Raw genomic sequence first — 22,634 nt, 5'->3', positions numbered from 1 at the left:
TTTGCCCAGGATTCTTCTCCTGGGAAGCTGAGAAGCCTCTGACAAAAGGAAAACAATAATATCTATTTTGCTTCTCCTGTGTTTTGCTGCTTTGGAATGTGGTTGGAGGTTGTTTATCCAACAGGTAATTGTTTGATTGGTTTCATGTGAATTGCTTTAACTCAATGACCAGTCATGGTCAGGCTATGTCAGTCACAAGATTCATTATCATTTTTTGGAGACTTCTGTCTGTATCCTTTCTCTCTTCTTTAGTGTAGTTTTAGTATAGCATGATATGGTATGATATGATATAATTAATAGAATAGAATAGAATAATGATATGATATAATATGATATAATATATATCAGCCTTCTAAGAACATGGAGTCAGATATATTCCTTCCTGCCATGGGGGACCCCAGAAAAAAATTTATTACTACTACTACTACTACTATTATTATTATTATTATTATTATTATTATTATTATTATTATTATATTGTTATTATTATTACATTTTCACCTCCAATTCTCTCCCCATCCACAGCCAACTCTCTGCTTTATTGTGGTCCCAGCATTCTCGTTCCTGCTGGGAGTGGGAAGCACTGTGGGGTTCTCAGGAGCTCCTCAGAGCCCATTAGAGGCTCTCTGGAGCCTAAAGCTGTCTCCTCACTGTGTGAGAATTGCGAGCTGAGTGTGCCAGGCAGCCCTGCAAGGGAAGGTTCACTCTGAGGTTAATGCACTTTATCCATCACTTGAAATTCCTGGTGCTTTTTCCAGCTGAGGCACCAAGTTCATCCAGGCAGGAGCTCAGGGAAAAACAAGGGCTCCTGAAAGGCCCCCTGCACTGAGGGGAATGCACATTTTGGGAGCTTTTTTGGCAAAAAATAGCGCAGAAAAAAGTGAAAATCCTGCCTGTACATCCTGGAATGGGATGAAGCTCCCTGGGGGAGTCCAGTGCCTGTGCTGAGCCCATCCTGCAGTGCCCTCAACTCCCCCATCCCAGGGGATGTCGTGAGCTCTGTCCCTTCTCATTTTGCTGTCATTCCCAGCTCAGACTTTTGGGATGCTGGAGCTTTTCCTTGTTGTTCCTTTGGCATCATCCAGCCCTGTCCTGAGCCCTGATCCCATTCCCTTCCAGCACTGATCCCACTCCCTTCCCCAGCCCTGTCCTGAGCCCTGATCCAGTTCCCTTTCCCAGCCCTGTCCTGAGCCATAATCCCATTCTCTTTCCCAGCCATTATCCCGTTCCCTTTTTCAGCCCTGATCCCATTCTTTTCCCAGCCCTGATCCCATTCCCTTTCCCATCTCTTTCCCAGCCCCAATCCCATTCCCTTTCCCCCCTTTCCCAGCCCTGATCCCCTTCCCTTTCCCTGCTATAATCCCATTCCCTTTTCCAGCCCTGATCCCATTCCCTTTCCCATTCCCTTCCCAGCCCTGATCCCATTCCCTTTCCCATCTCTTTTCCAGCCCTGGTCCTGTTCCCTTTCCCTCCCTTTCCCATTCCCTTCCCAACCCTGATCCTATTCCCAGTCCCCAGCCCTGATCCCATTCCCTTTCCCAGCCCTAACCCCATTCCCTTTCCCATCTCTTTCCCAGCCCTAACCCCATTCCCTTCCCATCCCTCTCCCATGCCTGACCCCATTCCCTCTCCCCCCTTCAGCAGGACCTTGGAGCAGACTCCATTCCCGAGTCCTTCCATCCCATCCAGCCTTTTCCTGCAGGGAGGGCAGGGATGGGTTTATTCCCCACAACTCTTCCCTGGCAGTGGGGCTGGGCATTCCCTGGGCTCCATTCCCAGCTGGGATGCAGGGGATGAGCAACATCCCACAAACCCCAGATGTGGGAACAACTGGAGCTGTTTCAGCTCTTGCCTCAGTTCCCTGTCCTGAGTTCCAAGAGCAGTTTAGCAGAGCTCTTGTCACAGACATATTTTTCATATTTTATGAAAAATCCTTTTCCCAGGATCTCTTCTCCTGAGAAGCTGGGAAGCTTCAGCTTCTCCATGTTTTGCTGCTTTGGAATGTGATTTGGAGAATTGTTTACCCAGCATGTGAATTGTTTTTAATTAATGACCAATCCCAGCCAGCTGTGTCAGACTCTCTGAGTCTGTCACGAGATTTTATTATTTTATTATTTTATAATTCCTTTTCTTTGCTGGCCTTCTGATGTCTCCTCTCTCTTTCTTTATATAGTTTATATAGTATAGTTTTAGTATAGCATTTTTAATGTATAAACTTATAGTTTATATGGTATAGTTTTAGTATAGCATTTTTAACATGATAGATATAATAAAATAATAAATCAGCCTTCTGAAACATGGAGTCAAGATTCTCATCTCTCACCTCATCCTGGGGATCCTCAGACACCACCACAAGCTCTGAGCTGGGCTTTGGATTTTCCTGCCTCCCAGAAATGGCAATTCCTTGCACAGAATTAATTCCCTGGGCTCCGAAGCAGCAGCAATAATAATAATAATAATAATAATAATAATAATAATAATAATAATAATAATAATAATAATAATAATAATAATAATAATAATAATAATAATAAAAAAACAACCTTGACAGGTTTCTGTGCTCCGTGCTGGTGCGGAGGTCATTCCACGGGCAGGATTTGCAGAAATCCCTTCCAGAGGAGGTGGCCATGGATGCCCCAGGGATGCAGGGATGGGGTTGGGAATTCCCTGAGTGGTTCCCAGTTCCTGGCAGGGCTTGGTTCCATCCCCAGGGCTCCCCAAGGAGAAGGCAGCAGGAAAATCTGAGGGAGCTGCGGCTCCATGGGAAAGGATTCAGGGACAGGCACTGGAGCATCCTGGGCACCAAAGGCAGCCCCAGATCCCAGCTGCTTCCTCAAGGGAAGGGATGAATTCCTCCAAGGAATTCTGGGGGGTTTTGTTGGTTTTTTTAAAATAAAATTTGTAAAGTCTGCTCAAAGCCAAGCGCTGCTCCTGGGGCATTGCAGGATGGGAAGCTCAGCCCCAGGTTTTCCTTGGAATCAGGGAAGAGCCTCAGACCCCTAGAGTTAATTTGGGACAGACCCCTGGAATTAATTTTGGGAGTTTGAACTTGCAGTCAGTGCAGCTCTGGAGTTGGGGTTAATCCAGTTTATCCCGAAGTGCAGGAGGAAGGAAAGGGATTTTGTGTCCTTGCAGCATCTGTGGGACCTGGCAGCATTAATTGAGATTGATTGTTCTGGCTGATTAGCCCACATTGTTCTGGGAGATTTACAAAACACATGGAAACCTTCTCTGGGGGGATTTTCCGTGTTTGCTTTCCTTCTAGTCCATGTTTTGGATAAAAGAATTGGTTTTTGTGGCCACCAATCCAAGGAGGAGCCACAGAGAGCTCCCAGGCCAGGGGGTAAGAACTGGTTCTGGATCAGAGCTGGTTCTTATAATAAAAAATCTTTTTGATCCCATGGGTACAGATTCACTTGATTTACCTGAGGATTAGGGTGAAGCTTCTTAAACCTGCAGGTGCTCAGCCCCAAATCAGCTTTCCCTGGGATGAGCAGGATCAGGAATGGCAGGATCAGGGAGCTTTGTGACCGTGTTCACAGGGGTCCGAGGATGAGGGAAGAGATGAGGATCTGACTCCATGTTTCAGAAGGCTGATTTATTATTTTATGATATATATTACATTAAAACTATACTAAAAGAACAGAAGAAAGGATTTCATCAGAAGGCTGGCTAAGAATAGAAAAAGAAAGAATGAATAACAAAGGGTTGTGGCTGGGACAGAGAGTCTGAGCCTGCTGACTGTGATTGGCCATTAATTAGAAACAACCACATGAGACCAATCACAGATGCACCTGTTGCATTCCACAGCAGCAGATATTTATTGTTTACATTTTGTTCCTGAGGGTTCTCAGCTTCTCAGGAGGAAAAAAAATCCTAAGGAAAGGATTTTCCATAAAAGATGTCTGTGACAGAGCTCCTGGGATCTTCAGGGCTGGGAAATGTCCTGGGGTGATGGGAATGTGAGAGGGACAGAGAGAGGAGCAGAGGGAGGGTGAGGTGACAGTGGCACCACCACAGGCTCTGCCTGGCCCTGGGAATTCCAGAAATTAAAGTAGAACCTCTAATCAAACTTTGGGGACAGAAGGACTTCAAAGGAAGGAGCTTTACCTTAAATCTCCAATTCTGGAGGCTCCCAGCCAAGAATTCCTGCCCAACATCCCATCCATCCCTGCCCATGGTTCCCAGCAGGGAGGGACCCTGTCAGAGCTGGCACAGAGGCAGCACAAAGCCACACACTCCATTTTCAGAAGGCTTCATTCAAGTGTTTTTTTTATTATAGCATGCATGCTTTTTATACATTCTTACAAAACTCATAAGTTTACACTTTACTCATTGGTCACCAGAGACGAACCAAGTGCTCATTGGAACAGGCAAAGACAAACAAAGTGCTTGTTGGAATAGGCAGTTGCAGGGTTTTTCTTATTTTCTTATTTTTATTCTTATTTTCTTATTTATCCTTCTTTCTTTCTTGGTTTCTGTGTCAAGGACCTTGGTAGCAAATTCTTTCAGGGGTAAACATGGATCCTCTGATCAAACTCCTCTCTGGCTCACAGAAGTCACTGCAAAACCTCTTCCAGAGGATCCCACCCCATGGAATGCTGTGGGCACTCCTGCACTCCCAGGGGAGTCCTGGAAGTGCTGGAATGCTGAGAGGAGCAGGGACATCCCTGCCATGGTCACACCTCCCACACTCTGGGCTTCTCACTGATGGGAGGGAGCTGAATCCTGCTGGAATGAGGAGGAGGAAGCCCAGAATTCCACATTGGGGAACGAGAAGGAATTCCAGAATTCCACACTGGTGAATGAGGAGAAGGAATTCCAGAATTCCACACTGGGGAATCAGGAGGAATTCCAGATTTCCACATTGAGGAATGAAAAGGAATTCCAGAATTCCACATTCCATCCCTGTCACCCCTGCCTTCCAGGCTGGGATGGCCTCAAAGGATCTGCTCAAAATTCCAACCCTGGGATCCCAAGGATCACAATTCCAGCCCTGGGAATGTCCAGCCTGGACAGTGGGAGATGACCCTGCCTATTGGCAGGGGTGGAATGGGATGAGTTTTAAGGTCCTTCCTGTGGAAAATGGATTTGTAGGGAATTCTCCAAGCCTGGCAGAAGGCTCACACAGTGTGAGCATCTGTGTGCAAACCTGGAGATGAGAAATGCTGGCTTAGAAATGCCATGGGACAGGACAGACATTGCTGGGAGAGAAATGGAACTCGAAACAAGTTTCAAAGGATGGTTTTATAAATAAGATTAGATACTTTGGAGAAATAGAACTGTGAAAGATGCATTGTAGTGGGACCCATGAGGGGTAATTTTAGATTATAGGATTTAAGGCATTTACAGGATGGGGTGGTGTGGTGTTTGTGGGATGAGGGAAGAGATGAGGAATCTGACTTCATGGTCTCAGAAGACTGATATTATCATAATATAATATCATCCTTCTGAGAACTTGGAGTCAATTCTCATCTCTCACCTTGTCCTGGAGACCCTCACAACACCACAACACTCAATCCCTATTTTCTGGAGGATTCTCGTGGTGCAGGATATCCCTGCACAGCTGAAGGGTTTGGGATTGGCACAGACACTCCAGCTGCAGGTGTTTTATCCCCTTTTTCCGTCAGGTTCTGTGGCACTGCAGGGGATGGGCACTGAGGGCACCTGGGGGCTGCTCTGGGACACTCAGAGGAGTTTTGGGACACTGGAATGTGGGAATGTTGGAGGAGTTTTGGGGCACTGCAATGTTGGAATGTTGGAGGAGTTTTGGGACACTGCAATGTTTGAGGAGTTTTGGGACACTGGAATGTTGGAATGTTGGAGGAGATTTGGGACACTGCAGTGTTGAAATGTTGGAGGAATTTTGGGACACTGCAGTGTGGGAATGCTGGAGGAGTTTTGGGACACTGGAATGTTGGAGGAGATTTGGGACACAGCAATGTTGGAATGTTGGAGGAGTTTTGGGACACTGTAGTGTTGGAATGTTGGAGGAGTCTGGGGACACTGCAATGTTGGAATATTGGAATGTTGGAGGAGTTTTGAGATACTGGAATGTTGGAGGAGTTTTGGGACACTGCAATGTTAGAATGTTGGAATGTTGGAGGAGTTTTGGGGCATTGGAATGTTGGAGGAGATTGGGACACTGGAATGTTGGAATGTTGGAGGAGATTTTTGGGACACTGCAATGTTGGAATGTTGTCAGTGCCAGAGCTGGGCACGGAGTTCAGCTGAGGGAATGGACAGGAGCTAATTAAGGCAATCAGTGGGGATGGATGGAGGGGGAGCACAGATTTTAATTAGGATCCAAATTAATCCCAGACTGGAAGCTGTGCCTGGCACCGGCCCCAGGGCTCCAGGGCTGGGATGGAGCAGGGCTGGAGCCACCCTGACCCTCCCTGACTCCTCCTCCTGCTCCATCTGCTGCTTCCCAAGGGCCTTTTCCAGGTGCCTGTAGCCTCGTGTGACCCAGCCAGCCCCAGGTGGGGACATCAGCCTGAGTGTCCCAGGCCAGCCACCTCAGGCCACCCCTTTGCACATTCCAGGTGATCTCGGCTTTGTGCTGGGGCCTGTATTTTTATGGATTTTTAATTTATTTTAATGGATTTTTATGGGTTTTAATTGATTTAAAATTGATTTTTTATGGATTTTTATGGGTTTTTGTGGATTTTAAAATTGATTTTAATGGATTTATAATGGATTTTTATGGATTGTAAAATTTATTTTAATGGATTTTAAATTGATTTTTATGGAATTTTATAAGATGAGAAACCATGACACCCTGTACTCAGCACTGGTGGGGTCACACCCTGAGTGCTGGGTCCAGCTCTGGCCCTTCAGTTTGGGAAGGACCTTGGGACACTGAGCACATCCAGAGGGGACAGTGAGGCTGGAGAGGGGCTGGGAACACAGAGAACCCGTGAGGGAGCTGGGGGTGCTCAGCCTGGAGAAAGGGAGACTCAGGGGTGCCCTCATCACTCTCACAGCTCCTGAAAGGTTCCTGTGCTCAGCTGGGGCTGGGCTCTGTCTGCAGGAGCTGACACAACCAGAGGGGACAGTCTTAACCTGCACCAAGGGAAATACAGGTTGGATATCAGGAAAAAGTTTTTTACAGAAAAGGAGATAAAGTTCTGGAATGGCTGCACAGGGAGGTGGTGGAGTCCCCATCTCTGGGTGTGTTTAACAAAGCCTGGGTGTGGCACTGGATGCCAGGGTTTGGTTGAGGTGTTGGGGCTGGGTTGGACTCGATGATCTTGATGGTCTCTTCCAGTCCAGTGATTCTGTGAATTTGGGGGAATTTTGGGAATTCCCAGGTACTGGGGAGGTGGTGGAGTCACCATCCCTGGGGTTGTTTAACAAAGCCTGGGTGTGGCACTGGGTGACAGTGTTTGGTTCAGGTGTTGGGGCTGGGTTGGACTCGATGATCTTGAAGGTCTCTTCCAACCCAGTGATTCTGTGAATTCTGTGAATTCTGTGAATTATTGGATTTGGACTCCTCATTTGGGAAGAACATTCCCATTAATGCTGGGAACGGGGTTGTTCTACCTTCAGGGCCTGCCTGGAACCTGGATCAGTGGGGTCTGGGGCAGCAGCCTGGCAGGGATCAGGGATCAGTTGTGACCGTGTTCACAGGGGTCTCAGGATGAGGGAAGAGACGAGGATCTGACTCCATGTTTCAGAAGGCTTGATTTATTATTTTATGGTATATATTACGTTAAAACTATACTAAAAGAATAGAAGAAAGGATTCCATCAGAAGGCCAGCTAAGAATAGAATAGGAAGAAATGATAACAAAGGTTTGTGTCTCAGACAGGCTGAGCCAGCTGACTGTGATTGGCCATTAATTAGAAACAACCAACATGGGCCAATCCCAGATGCACCTGTTGCATTCCACAGCAGCAGATAAACATTGTTTACATTTTGTTCCTGAGGCCTCTCAGCTTCTCAAGAGGAAAAATCTTAAAGAAAAGATTTTTCATGACAAGATATCTGCAACAATCACTGGGGCTGGGGGCAGCAGCCTGGCCAGGATCAGGGATCAGGGGAGTTTGGGGCAGGGATCAGTGAGGTTTGGGGCAGGGATCAATGGGTTTGGGGCAGGGATCAGTGAGGTTTGGGGCAGGAATCAGGGGGGTTTGGGGCAGGAATCAGGGGGGTTTGGGGTAGGGATCAATGGGTTTGGGGCAGGAATCAATGGGTTTGGGGCAGGGATCAGTGAGGTTTGGGGCAGGAATCAGGGGGGTTTGGGGCAGGAATCAGTGAGGTTTGGGGTAGGGATCAATGGGTTTGGGGCAGGAATCAGTGAGGTTTGGGGCAGGAATCAGTGAGGTTTGGGGCAGGGATCAGTGGGGTTTGGGGCAGGGATCAGTGGGGTTTGGGGCAGGGATCAATGGGTTTGGGGCAGGAATCAGTGAGGTTTGGGGCAGGAATCAGTGAGGTTTGGGGCAGGGATCAATGGGTTTGGGGCAGGGATCAATGGGTTTGGGGCAGGGATCAATGGGTTTGGGGCAAGAATCAGTGAGGTTTGGGGCAGGGATCAATGGGTTTGGGGCAGGAATCAGTGAGGTTTGGGGCAGGGATCAGTGGGGTTTGGGGCAGGGATCAGTGGGTTTGGGGCAGGGATCAGTGAGGTTTGGGGCAGGGATCAATGGGTTTGGGGCAGGGATCAGTGGGTTTGGGGCAGCAGCCCGGCACAGGAGGCTCTGCAGAGCCGGAGCTGCTGCAGGGGAGCCCGGGCTGCCTTCCCTGGCAGCTGCCTGACAAATCCCAGCGGGAATCTCAGCCTTGGAAAAGCCTCAGCTTGTAAACACAGCCCTGACAAGTTCCCTGGCTGTGCTTCCCGGGCTCCACGGGGAGATCAGAGCTGCAGGGAGGGAGGGATGAGCGTTTCCATGTCTGACATCGCCTTCCTGACAGCACCAACAAACGGGAGTTTAACAGGGAGCAGATGCCAAACTCCTCCTCTCCAGGGGTTCCCCCTCCTGCATTTTGTTCATTTTTGGAGAGGTTTGCCTTATGGTCGGGTGAGGGTGACCCAAATCCCCTTTGGCATTCACGGCTCTGGGATTTTTGCATTCTCCGGTGGTTTTGTAGGATTGGGGTCTGGAGAATTCATGAAGAGGATGCCCTAAAGGCTGGGCTGGGCTTGCACCCTCTCTGCTGGGATTGGCCTTGGATTCATTCCCTCTGCCCTTTGTTGGGAAAGGACATTAAATCCTTTATCCCATTCGAGGATCTCCCTCCTTGCCCAGGTCAGCCCCTCTGGAAGGAGATTCCTTTGGGATCCCTCAGACCCCTCAGGGCATCTGCTGGGGTTTTGTTCCCATTATTCCATCATTTTTAAAGAATGTCCCACTGCCCCCTGCCTGGAAGGACAAAGGGACCATTGGGATGGACTGGGATGGAATTTGGGATAGAGACTGGGATGGAAATTAGGATGGAAATTGGGATGGAGATTGGGATGGACTGGGATGGAATTTGGGATGGAGCCCAGGATGGAGACTGGGATGGAGATTGGGATGGAGCCTGGTATGGAGCCTGGAATGGAGATTGGAACAGACTGGGATGGAGACTGTGATGGACTGGGATGGAGCCATCCCTCAATCCAAGTGCCATCAGGACAGGGCTTGGTGCCACCCTTAAAATTTTGATTTTGGGGTTTTCACCGAAAAATCTTGGGGTTTTCCCTTAAAATCTTGGAGTTTTCCCTCAAGACCTTGGGATTTTCCCCTCCAAATTCTGGGGTTTCCCCTTTCAAATCTTGGAATTTTCCTCTCCAAATCTTGGGGTTTTCCACTTAAAATCTTGGGGATTTTACCTCAAAATCTTGAGGATTTTCCCTTTAAAATCCTGGGGTTTTCCCTCAAAATCTTGGGGTTTTACCCTTAAAATCTTGACGCAGTGAGAGAGCTGGGAGCCCTGGGAATGGATCCCTTTGGCAAAATCTGGGGTATAAAGTATTTTCTCCTCCTAAACAGGATCTTTTCCCCATCCTCTCATGGATATTCTTGCACAAACACATCCCAGTTTTTCAGCTCCACATTCCCCTTCTCCTGGACCCATCTTGAAAATTGCTTTGTTTTCTTTTTTTTCCCCACTCTGATCAATACCTTGGATGTGGCTTGCTGGGAAATGTCTCTCTGAGCCTTTGTGTCTCACAATTGTGAGAAATGACTGCACAGGATTCCAATTCCCTCTTTTTCCTTGCTTTTACCTCCATCTGGCACCTCCTTCCTGCCTTACCAGTGCACCCTCACCTGCATCTGCTTCTGCATTTGGAAAAGTCATTCCCAGGCTTCCAATGAATTCCTTTTCCCATCATTTTTCTCTGGACTGAAGGGCAGATTTCTCAGGAGGAATGTTTTTTTTCTGTGCATCCTGCTAGAAGCTGCAATGCCTCATTTTCCATGACTCTGGGCAGGCCTCTGGAATGCCAGTCTCAGGCCTGATGGATTCACAGTGTGAAAAATGCCAATTACTGGTTTTTAAAATTTTAAATGTTTAATAGTAATAAAATGCTTATAAAATAGTAATACAATTACAATAACAATAATTTGGACAACTTGAATTCGGACAGTTTGAGACAATAAATACAACGAGTTACGGACGTCAGGGTACCTTTTTCTGGGCAGCAAGAGCCTGAAAAAGGACACCCGTTAACAGAGGATTAACCCTTAAAAGCAACAGCCTGTTGCATATTCATACACTTCATACATGATGCATAAATTCCATTCAAACACAGGATTCTGTCTGGTCACCCTCAGCTTCTCCCCTCTAATCCTAACAGCGCCTTCGAGGTGGGAAGAAGTTCCTTTCTTCTGATAATGGAGCAATAAATTCCTTTTCTCTGAAAGATTCAGGTGTCCTGTGGCTGCCATCTCACTGTGAGTCCTTTCTTTAAAAAAAGTATCCTACACATCATAATTTCTATTTTAACATTTTTTATAACTTAAAACTATATTTAACACAGTACTTAAGAGAATTATTACAGCATTACTTTCTAACACAACACATATAATATTCATTTGAATATTTGCAAAAAGCCAATCAGAAAATACATGCATTTTTCACATCAGGCAGCAGGATTTGTTTATCCAGGGCTTTCTTGGAGCCTTTGGTGGTGGTGGTGTCTGCTTTGTGCTGGAATCTGTTTGGAATACCCCTGCTCTGAGTTTTAACTTCCCAAAATGAACGTTTTCCTTGGCTAAGGAGAGCTCAGGAAGTCACTCCAAGACAGTTCATGGGTTGCACTCCATCCTCTCAAAGGCTTTTCCTGACCTAAACGATCCCATCAAATCCCATTCCGCAGATTTAGAATTATTTCCCTTTATGCCCAAGCAGGGATTTCCCAAGGAGCTGTCAAAGGCCCTCATGCTCCTTCAGAGGGAACAAATTGGAATTTTTATGGACTACTCTCAGGGAACGTGTCTGGAATTTTGCTTCTGGCCCTTTTTATTGGAAGTTAAAGCATTTCCAAGAGCCAGAAGGATTTTTTCCCTCTCAGCCACATAAATTGAGCTTAAGTCACCCTGCTCTGCTCGTGTTTGCTGCCTCCAGTGAATCCCAGCCCTTCCAACAGCTCCAGGGTTTATCCTGATGATCTGATGATGAGTCCTTTCCTGTTGGCAGGGAGCCTGGAAACAAGAGAAGACTCTGGAAAAACAATGTTGGATTTCCCAGATAATCACTCCCAGCAAAGGGGAGAGGGGGAGGAAAATCCTCGGGAGGGGCTGAGGGAACAGGAGAGGGGCAGGACAGGGAATGGATTCCAAGAGGGCAGGGATGGATGGGGAGGAATCCTGGAGGAATTCCTCCCTGGAGGTTGGGGAGTAATGTGACCGTGTTCACAGGGGTTCTTGGATGAGGGAAGAGATGAGGATCTGACTCCGTGTTTCAGAAGGCTGATTTATTATTTTATGATATATATTATATTAAAACTATACCAAAAGAATAGAAGAAAGGATTTCATCAGAAGGCTGGCTAAGAATAGAAAGGAAAGAATGATAACAAAGGTTTGTGGCTTGGACAGAGTCTGAGCCAGCTGACTGTGATTGGCCATTAATCAGAAACAACCACATGAGACCAATCACAGATGCACCTGTTGCATTCCACAGCAGCAGATATTTATTGTTTACATTTTGTTCCTGAGCCCTCTCAGCTTCTCAGGAGAAAAACTCCTATGGAAAGGATTTTTCAGAAAATATCATGGCTACATAGTGTCACTGTTATATTTTCTGGAAAAATTCCTTCATCCAGGATTTTTCTCCTGGGAAGCTTAGAGGCCTCAGAGAAAAATGAAAACAATAATATCTGATTGCTTCTCCTGTGTTTTGCTGCTTTGGAATGTGTTTGGAGATTGTTTACCCACAGGTCATTGTTTCATTGGATTCTGCTGTGAGTTGTTTTGACTTAATGACCAATCAGGGCCAAGCTGTGTCGGGGCTCTGGAAAGAGTCACGAGTTTTCATTATTATCTGTTTAGCCTTCTGTGAGTATCCTTTCTGTATTCTTTAGTATAGTTTAGTATAATATTCTTTAATATAATATAGCTCATAAAATTATAAATTAGCCTTCTGAGAACATGGAGTCAGGTGCATCATTCCTGCCTCGGTCGGGGGTCCCACAAATACAAGAGGGGAGGGGCTGGAATGGAATGGAATGGAATGGAATGGAATGGAATGGAATGGAATGGAATGGAATGGAATGGAATGGAATGGAATTCCCAGAGCAGCTGGGGCTGCCCCTGGATCCCTGGCAGTGCCCAAGGCCAGGCTGGAGCACCCTGGGACAGTGGGAGGGGTCCCTGCCCATAGCACTGGGTGATCCTTAGGGTCCAAACCCAAAACATTCCATGATTTCATTGATCCTGGAACACCATAATCCTGTTTACTGAGGAGTTGGAATGAATGCACGTGGGTTTTTGAACTTGGAAATACCTTTAAATGCCATTAGGAATAATGTTTTGTGTCTCTGGGAATGACAAAATCCCTGTGGTCGAGAGGTCCCATGGTTGTCCTTTCCCAGTTCCCATGAGGTCTCTTTCCCTGGGATTGTGATTCCAGCCCTGCTGCCCCTGTCAGGTTCCATCTTTTCCTTGGATAAACACATCCTAACAGGAGCTTTTACAGGGAATTTTTACAGTCATATAAAACCACCCCATCAAGTTGCCTGGATTTATTTGCCCGCAGACTCCAAAATCAATCCCTGGGCTGTTGTTCCCATTCCAGCCTTGTTGTTTCCCCCTGATTTTCTCCACTGCAGCTTTTTCTCCTTGCTGGGTTTTAAACTCCCCTCATTAGGAATTTTTGACTTCTGCCTTCAGAGCCTATCTGGAAAAACCCATCCATGGGGCTGCTTCCAGAGGCTGAGCTTCTCTTTCCAGCCTGAGCTGTTTAATCAGTCAGGCAAGTATTCAAACGGGATTATTTTTATTTGGCTATCAAATCCTTTTTAAAGGATGTATTGTTTTTTCCCCTCACAAACACTTCCCATTTGAATTCTCTCCCATCCCACCTGCTTCCCTGGCACTTGGATTAGTCAGGATATGTCAATATTTGAGGGAATAAATCTCTGCTGGCTCCGGCTTCTGTTTGGGTTTCTGACTCATCGTGGGGTCAAATGAGCTCAGCAAATGTGGGAGAGATTCTGGAGGGACTGGAGCAGCTCTGCTCTGGCTCCCGGGCTCCAAGTGCTCTGTGCTGGGCTTTACTGGTTCTTACTGGTTCCCAAACTGGTTGTTACTGGGCTTCACCAGTTGTTACTGTTTAAATGGTTGTTATTGGTTTAACTGGTTGTTATTGGTTTAACTGATCATTACTGGTTTAAATGGTCGTTACTGGTTTAACTGATCATTACTGGTTTAAATGGTCGTTACTGGTTTAACTGGTCATTACTGGTTTAAATGATTGTTACTGGTTTAACTGGTCATTACTGGTTTAAATGATTGTTATTGGTTTAAATGGTTGTTACTGGTTTAAATGGTCATTACTGGTTTAAATGGTCGTTACTGGTTTAACTGGTTCTTACTTAGCTTTCTGGAGCCTTTATCCCAGGAACAGTTCTGGATGTCCCCAGGCTGTCAGTGCAGGGTGGGGGGGATTGGTTTGGGTTAAATCTGGGATTTCTGGGAGTTTTCCCATTCTAGGGGGATCCTGAGCTGAGCCCGGGCCCTGAGTGGTGCCTGCAGCAAAGATGACATCTCTGCTGCCACCAGGAGCTTTGAGTTCCCACTGGGAATTCTGTGTTATATCCTACTGGGAAATCTGTGTTTTACCCCACTGGGAAATCTGTATTTTATCCCACTGAGAAATCTGTGTTACCCCACTGGGAATTCTGTGTTATCCCACCTGGAAATCTGCATTTTTTCTCACTGGAAACCTGTGTTATCCCACTGGGAAATCTGTGTTTTATCCCACTGGGAATTCTGTGTTACCCCACTGAGAATTCTGTGTTATCCCACTGGGAAATCTGCTTTATCCCATTGGGAAATCTGTGTTATCCCACTGGGAATTCTGTTTTACTCCATTGGGAAATCTGTTGGGTAACAACCTGTGTTCTTCACATGTCCAGACCACTTGGAAATGTATCCATCCCCCCTTGAATCCTGTGTCCATCCCACATGGAAATCTGTGTTTGCTCCCCTTGGAAACACTGTGTGATCCCTGAAAAAGCTGTGTTCCCTCTCTTGGAAACCCACGTGTCCTGCACCTGGAACCCTGTGTCCATCCCCCTGGAAAACCCACGTTCTCCCACTGGAAAACCCATGTTCTTCCACTGGAAAAACTGTGTTCTCCCTCTGAAAAACTCATGTTTTGCCACTGGAATACCTGTGTTCTCCCACTGGAAAACCCGTGTTCTCCAATGGGTTTCCAGAATGCTGGAAAACCCATGTTCTCCCACTGGAAAAACTGTTTTCTCCCACTGGAAAACCCCCATTTTCCCTCTGGAAAACCTGTGTTCTCCAATAGGTTTCCAGAACACTGGAAAATTCCTGTTTTCCCTCTGGAAAACGCATATTCCACACATCCCTCCTGGAGCCCCATGTCCACCCTGCACTGATGTCCCCCCTGCTCTGCAGTGCTGGTGATGGAAGTTCCACCTGGGCTTTGCCAGGAGTTTCTATCAGGAAGCTTCCCCAAATAAGAGTGAAGAAGAGCAAAGTGATGGAGGAAATCTTTCCTCGTTTCCCCAAGCGTTTTTGACTCTTCCTATATTCCAAGCAGTGGCAGAGAGAGGAATGAAGGGATATTGTACTTTTAATGCCAGGAGAGCATTGCCATGGCCTAAATGGGCTGAGACTCCACCCAAAACCAGGGAATTGTGTGAATTTTTAGCCTGAGCTTAAGGCCAGAGTGTGTTTGTCAGAGTTTGGACTGACTGGAATGACTCCAGGAGCTTTTGAGCTTTCCCTCCAAACAGCTTTTCCTCCCTCCCTTCCCTCTTTTACTTTCCATAAGGAAACCACAATGATTAAATAAATGATTAAACCTGGATGGATTTCTGGGGATATTTGTGAGGCTCTTTCTGAGGATATTTCTATGGATATTTATGTGCATATTTATGAGGATATTTATGTGGATATTTCTCCCTGACATGCAGCTTCTGGCTGTTTCCCTCTGCCAGTTGGGAATGGGGGTTAATTCTGTGGGAAATATTCCCTAATTCCTCTCTTTTTTTTCCCCACAGGTGTTTACAAAATATGGGAAATGCTACATGTTTAACTCAGGAGAGGAGGGGCGGCCTCTCCTCACCACAGTGAAGGGGGGGACAGGGAACGGCCTGGAAATCATGCTGGACATCCAGCAGGACGAGTATCTGCCCATCTGGGGAGAAACAGGTAAGAGCTTCCTCTTCCTTGGTTGATTTCCTTGGAAAAACCATCCCATCCCATCCCATCCCATCCCATCCCATCCCATCCCATCCCATCCCATCCCATCCCATCCCATCCCATGGATCCCATCCCATCCCCAAACCAGCTCTGGGAGCAGGATCCTGCTCACTCCAGGATGTGTCACTTTTCTCCCCGGGGTTTGTGGTGGCCCCTTGGGAGCAGCATTTTGGGGAGTGCTGGGCTTGGGTGTCCCAGCCCCAAAGTTTGGGATGCCAGGCAGGAATGGCACTTCCTGTCCTTGGCAAGGGTGGCATTGTGGGTGACAGGAGTGTGGGGACACCTTCAGGGGCTCCAGCACATCCCTCTCCCCTGGAAAGGCATTTTTGGGAGGCTGTGTTCAAGGTAGACTCTCTGGGTTTTCCTTCTCCTTGGAATTTGGGAATATTTGCTGCCCTGAGTTGTGTTTGCTGGGTTGGTGCTATGTGGGAGGAGCAAGGACTGGGCTCCTTGGCTTTGGAACATTTGGGGTGGATGGAATCTGTGCAGGAATGAACCTGGGCTGGGCTGAGCATCTCTGGAGGAGCTGGAACCTTCTCATCCTGGAGCAGGAGGTGCTGACCAGGAGAGCTGGGCTGTGGAATGTCCCCAGGGCCTGTGGATGGGATACAGCTCCTGGAGTGGATGTGGAGTTGTGGGGAGCGCTGGTTCCTTCAGTGGATCATGGATCCTTTCATGGATCATGGATCCTTTCATGGAACATGAATCCTTTAATGGATCGTGGATCCTAACATGGATCCTTCAATGGAACATGAATCCTTTCATGGATCGTGGATCCTTTCATGGAACATGAATCCTTTAATGGATCGTGGATCCTTTCATGGATCATGGATCCTTCAATGCTGCTGCAGGAATGATGGGCAGGAGCATGGGGGACAGGTTGGGGACAGTGCCACCAGGGCCACCCAGGCACAACAGCTCAAGATCAGAGGCTCAAGGGGGAAGTCTCATGTGCCTGGACCTGGTTTAGAGCTGGGTTCTCATGTCCCAGGATCTGAGCTGATATTGGAGCCTCCTGTCCCTGGGTTGATTTTTGATTCTCCTGTCCCTGGGTTGATTTTTGATTCTCCTGTCTCTGGGTTGATTTTTGATTCTCATATCCCTGTCCCTGGGTTGATTTTGGATTCTCCTGAACCTTAATTTCCAATTTATTACAATTCAGAGGGTTTCCCTTCCCACTGAGCTCCTGTCTGCTGTTACTGGGAGGGTGCCACAGGGTTGTTTTTGGATTCTCATGTCCCTGGGTTCATTCTGGATTCTCCTGGACCTGAGCTGTGTTGGATTCCCCTCTCCCTGGGTTGATTTTGGATTCTCATATCCCTGGACCTGGGTTCATTTTGGATTCTCATGTCCTTGGGTTGATTTTGGATTCTCCTGTCTCTGGGTTGATTTTGGATTCTCCTGTCCTTGGGTTGATTTTGGATTCTCCTGTCCCTGGATTGATTTTGGATTCTCCTGTCCCTGGATTGATTTTGGATTCTCCTGTCTCTGGACCTGGGCTGACGTTCTGGGCTTAGATTGCACTGGGAGTTACTGAGGTCTCTTTAAATCTGGAATTTTACAGAATTCAAGGGCTCTGATTTGCTGAAGGGATGAAGGAGAAGCTCCTGGGCTCATTCCCAGGAGCCTTGGCCATGTTCTCAGGTAGAGCTGCTTGCCCTCAGAGCTGAGAACTCTGATCTTTGCCAAGCTTGGATCTTGGCCTTTCCTCGGGAGCCTTCTCCTCTCCCATCCAGCCTGTCCTGGATGCTCTGGGGCTCCCTGGACACCTGCAGAATCCCAAATGGGAGTTCTGCTGGTTGAGAGTGGCTGTTGCCATAGCAATGCCTCACTCAGCTCCGCTGGTGAGGGAGGGAGTTGATTATTTCCAAATATTTGCATAATAATTTCAGTGTGCTTGGAATTCAATCCCCTCGGTGTTGCCTCCGGGCTGGGCTCTGCAAGGGAAGGAGCTCCAAGGGAATTCCAGCCCTGGAGGGGGACACGGGGTGGGAAATGGATTTCTAGAAAGTTCTCAGGATTGACAGAAGGCCCACACAGTGTGCATCCGTATGCAAGCTTTGAAATAAGAAATACTAACTTTAAAATGCCATAAAATAAAACAAATATTACTAAGATAAAAACAAAACCAAAAAAGTTTCAAAAAATAGCCTTACAAATAAGACTAAATATTTTAAAGAAATAGAACTATGAAAGATACATTATAATAAGACCCATAGAAAGTAATTTTAGATTATTAAAATATCTACAATATAATATAACAAAAAACAAACAAAAATACATATAGGATATTATATTATGCTATAGTATAGTACATATAGTATATTATAGATACTATATATATTATAGATACTAAAATATACCATATTATATTATATTATATTATATTATATTATATTATATTATATTATACATATAGTATATTATAATTAAGAAATAATCAACTTCCATTTATAATAGCATAAATTATAACATCTGTATTATCTCACCGTTCTCATGAGACTAAAATTGAATACAAAATTATTTTATTAAAATAAAAATAGAATTCAAATAAATAACATAGAATAAAACTAAAAATAGAATAAAAATTTTTAAAACATCTCTCAGTTACCCCATCTCTAAATCAAAATAAAAGTATTATCTAACAGTCCCTGGTCTTCAGGGACAAAGGGGTGTGGGCAGAGGGAGATCCATGGGATGGGAGGAGTTGGGTTTTCCCTTCCCCTGAGCTCTCTGTCACTGGGAGGGTGGCACAGGGAATTGTGGATCCCTGGCTGTGCCCAAGGCCTGGCTGTATTATTGTCACACTTTTTAATGAAAGGATGGGACTGCTTTTGGGCTAGGAAGGATTTATTGCTCAGATAAACATCAGTCTCAGAGGCTGTGAGTGTCTGGTTTGAACAGCCAGGTGTCTGCTGAGGGAGGCAGGAGCCTCCCTGGAAATGGAAAATGTAAACCCCCTCCCTCCAAATTCTTATAAATTTGAAATTAAGGGGCTCTCTGGCAAAGATGTGGGAGCAGGAATAAAAGTTCTTTATTAGGGAGGAAAATAAAAACAAAATAAACAATGCAGTGATACAGGGGTCTCCTCCAGGCAGGTCCTTTGAGCTCTTGGAGATGTGTATCACACCCGAGATAGCTCAGCCACCTCAGATGGCATCAAATCAGCAGGATGGCTTCTATATGACAGTGTTGGAAACAAAAAGGTTTTAATAAAAGGTAAAATAACAAAGCTCTTTACAGAGAAAAACCAATCCAGGTTCAAGGAGTTCTTGTTCGTGGTAAAACACTCCAGAAAAGCAATTGGTTCCTTTGTTCTCCTCTTTTTCTAGTGAATTGCTTAGGTGGGACCTTTTGGCTTCTGTCCAATTGGTTATCCTTAAGTTTCAGGTGAAGTCCCCCAGGTCCTATGAGGTGTCTTTTTACCTAATTGAGGAGAGAAACTTCTGAGCTTTTTTCCTTTTTAAGCAGACAGAGAATAATTTGGTCACTCTGTGAACAGGGGACACATTGCTACAATGCAGCAAACCAACACTGATAGAACCCAACCTGACACCCTGTGGGTCAGGGTGTTGGCAGCAGTGCCATTGGAATTGTGGATCAGCCCTCCTGCAGTGTCAGGGCTGGTTCTGCTGGAGCAGGATCCTGTAGAAAGGGTGGAGTCTTCCTCTGAAGATCCAGTGGAGAAGAAAGTTGCTGTGGTGTCCCAAACCTCAGATTGTATCCAGGTAGGAATGCTTGACTCCTCCCCTGGGCAGAGCATCTCCCCATGGGATGATGGAGTTTGATCAGCCATGCAGGGACACTCACTGGCCATGGACAGAAGAGATCTCCTGGAGAGAGGATCAGATATCCTGGCTAACTCGGGGAATTCTGGCTAATTCTAGGAATTCTGGCTAATTCAGGAATTCTGGCTTATTCAGGAATCTTGGCCAATTCAGGAATTCTAGCTAATTCAGGAATCTTGGCTAATTCAAGAATTCTGGTTAATTCAGGGACTTCTGGCTAACTCAGGAATCTTAGCTAATTCAGGAATCCTGGCTAATTCAGGGAATTCTGGCTAATTATGGGAATTCTGGCTGATTCGGGAATTCTGGTTAATAATTTCAGGAATTCTGGTTAATTCAGGGAATTCTGGTTAATTCAGGAAATCCTGGCTAATTAATTCAAGAATCCTTGTTAATTCAGGGAATTTTGGTTAACTCAGGGAATTCTGGCTCATTCAGCAATTCTGGCTAACTCAGGGTATCCTGGGTAACTCAGGAAATTCTGGCTCTCCTCAGGAAAAGGGCCAGGACACTTTAGGTGACCCCAAGCAGCCTCTAAAGGTCCCCTTGCCTTGGGTGGGCTGATCCCAGAGCAGATTTTCCTATTCCATAAAAACCAACGGCTTCTCCTGGCCCGATCCCCTCTGGGTCATTCCTGCTCCAGGCCCCTTTTATTCCCATTTTCAGGAGGATGAACAACACTGAGCCCCTGGGTTTGGGGGATTTTCCCAGTTTTTGCTGCCTGGGAATGCCCAGCCTCTCCAGGAATCAGGATTGTCCCTGTACAGCCCCAGCTGGGATGGATTTTTCCAAAACAACTTCTCTGGGAATTCCATCCCTCCCCACCCTGCCAGGGAACAATTCCCAATTACCAATCTCCCATCCATCCCTGCCCTCTGGCAGTGGGAGCCATTCCCTGTGTCCTGTCCCTCCATCCCTTGTCCCCTGTCCCTCTCCAGCTCTCCTGGAGCCCCTTCAGGCCCTGGAAGTTTCCCTGGAATTTCTCCTCTCTGGAATTGTTCCAGAATTTTGTTCAGTCAAAGGCTGTGACCACAAATCAAACACAGGAAAATCCTTCCAGGGCTGTGGATGCTTCAAAAGCCTCCTTCAAAAAAAGAAAGAGAAAAAGAGAAAAAAGCCCCAAATTCAAGGAAATGCAAACCTGAAGGAATCCAAACCCTCTGGCTTTGGAAATCTGGGAGAGCTGAGATAAGGCCCTGAAAATCAAGGGATGAAGCATTAAAATGAAATCTGCATTTCCAGCTTTCCTTGGAGCTTTGTTGTTGTCAAATGCCCACAGCTGGATTAGGAACCCTCAAAATAGCAGGAAAATGTGGAAAACATGGGAAAATGTGGGAAAATGTGGAATAAGCATGGGGAAATATGGGAAAATGTGGGAAAACAGGGAAATATGGGAAAACATGGGAAAACACGGGGAAACATGGGAGAAACATGGGAAAATATAGGAAAATGGGGAAAATATGGGGAAACATGGGAAAATAAAGGAAAACATGGGAGAAACATGGGAAAATATGGGAAACCATGGGGGAAATATGGGAAAAACATGGAAAATGAGGGAAAATATGGGAAAACATTGGGAAGACATGGGGAAACATGGGAAATTATGGGGAAAACATGGAGAAATGTGGGAAAACGTGGGGAAACATGGGAAAACATAGTGAAAACGTGGGAAAAACCATGGATTTTGGGGTGGTGCCAGCAAGGTGACAAAATCTGGGGCTGTTTCCTGCCCCAGGAGCTCTAAAGGTGTTTGCAAACTTTGGATTTTTATTCCTGCTTTTTCCAAGTCCTGGGAATGAGGTCTCAGAGCCCCAGGTGAGGTTTGGAGATGCTCTGGTTTCCCTTGGGAACCATCCAGGCCATTCTCTGATCCCAGCCCTTCCCTGGGGGGCTCAGTTTCCTTCCTGGAGAAAGCTTGGAGCATTTTAATCAATCCCAGGGAGCCCCCAGGAGACCTCAGGGCTGGAAGAAGCTTTGGAGATTAAAGTCTCTTCCAAAGGCTCATTAAATTTAATTGGATTAATCCCTTCAGCTCAGGGATAATCTTTTGCTCCCATTTTGTCCAGTTGGTGCTTGAGACCTCCCAGGTGCTTCCCGAGGGCAATTCCTGAATTCCTGGTGCTGAGGAGATGTGGGATAGGGTTTCCACTCCTGGGAATGGGTTTTCCCTCCTGAGAATAGGTTCTCCTTTCCTGGGAATGGGTTTTTCATTCCTGGGAAAAGGGGTTTCCCTGCCTGGAAGGGTTTTTCCCTCCTGGAAATGGGTTTTCTCTCTTGGGAATGAGTTTTCCACTCTTGGGAATGCATTTTTTCCCTGATGGAAATGGGTTATCTCTCCTGGCAGTGGGTTTTCCACTCCTGGGAGGGGTTTTCCTTTTTGGGAATGGCTTTTCCTTCCTGAGAATGGGTTTTCTCTCCTGGGAATGGGTTTTCCACTCCTGGGAATGGGTTTTCCCTATTGGGAATGGCTTTTCTCTCCTAGGAATGGGTTTCCCTGCTGGGAATGGGTTTTCTCTCCTGGAAATGGGTTTTCCATCTTGGGAATAGAGTTTCCCTGCTGGGAATGGGTTTGTCACTCCTGGAAGGGGTTTTCCTTTTTGGAAATGGGTCTTTCCCTCCTGGGAATGGGTTTTCCCTGCTGGAAATGGATTTTCCACTCCTGAGAGGGGTTTTCCTTTTAGGGAATGGATTTTCCCTATTGGGAATGGATTTTCCCTATTGGGAATGGGTTTCCCTTCTGGGAATGTGTTTTCCTTTGCTTGGAATGGGTTTTTTCCTCCTGGGAATGGAGTTTCCCTGCCTGGAATGGGTTTTCCCTGCTGGAAATGGATTTTCCACTCCTGTGAGGGGTTTTCCTTTTAGGGAATGGGTTTTCTTTCCTCGGAATGGGTTTCCCTGCTGGGAGTGGGTTTTCCTCCCCGGGAATGTATTTTCCACTCCTGGGAAGGGTTTTCTTTGCT

At 46.4% G+C, this 22,634-nt stretch overlaps 1 protein-coding gene across 3 annotated transcripts in view; it reads left to right on the top strand.

The window, feature by feature from the left end:
• Positions 1-22,634, top strand: part of LOC132084120 (acid-sensing ion channel 2) — a 487,082-nt gene that overhangs the window by 426,417 nt on the left and 38,031 nt on the right. For all 3 annotated transcript variants that reach the window (XR_009420037.1, XM_059489121.1, XM_059489122.1), the window contains exon 2: positions 15,685-15,835. Coding sequence is in view for 2 of the 3 variants with exons in the window: in XM_059489121.1 (XP_059345104.1) it covers positions 15,685-15,835 (151 nt within the window). In the remaining variant the exon portion in view is untranslated. The remainder of the gene's footprint in view (positions 1-15,684; positions 15,836-22,634) is intronic.

Source organism: Ammospiza nelsoni, chromosome 26 (genome assembly GCF_027579445.1).
Source record: "Ammospiza nelsoni isolate bAmmNel1 chromosome 26, bAmmNel1.pri, whole genome shotgun sequence".
NCBI lineage: Eukaryota > Metazoa > Chordata > Aves > Passeriformes > Passerellidae > Ammospiza > Ammospiza nelsoni.
Note: the sequence above shows the minus strand (reverse complement) of the source record. Positions and strands in the feature narration are given on the sequence as shown.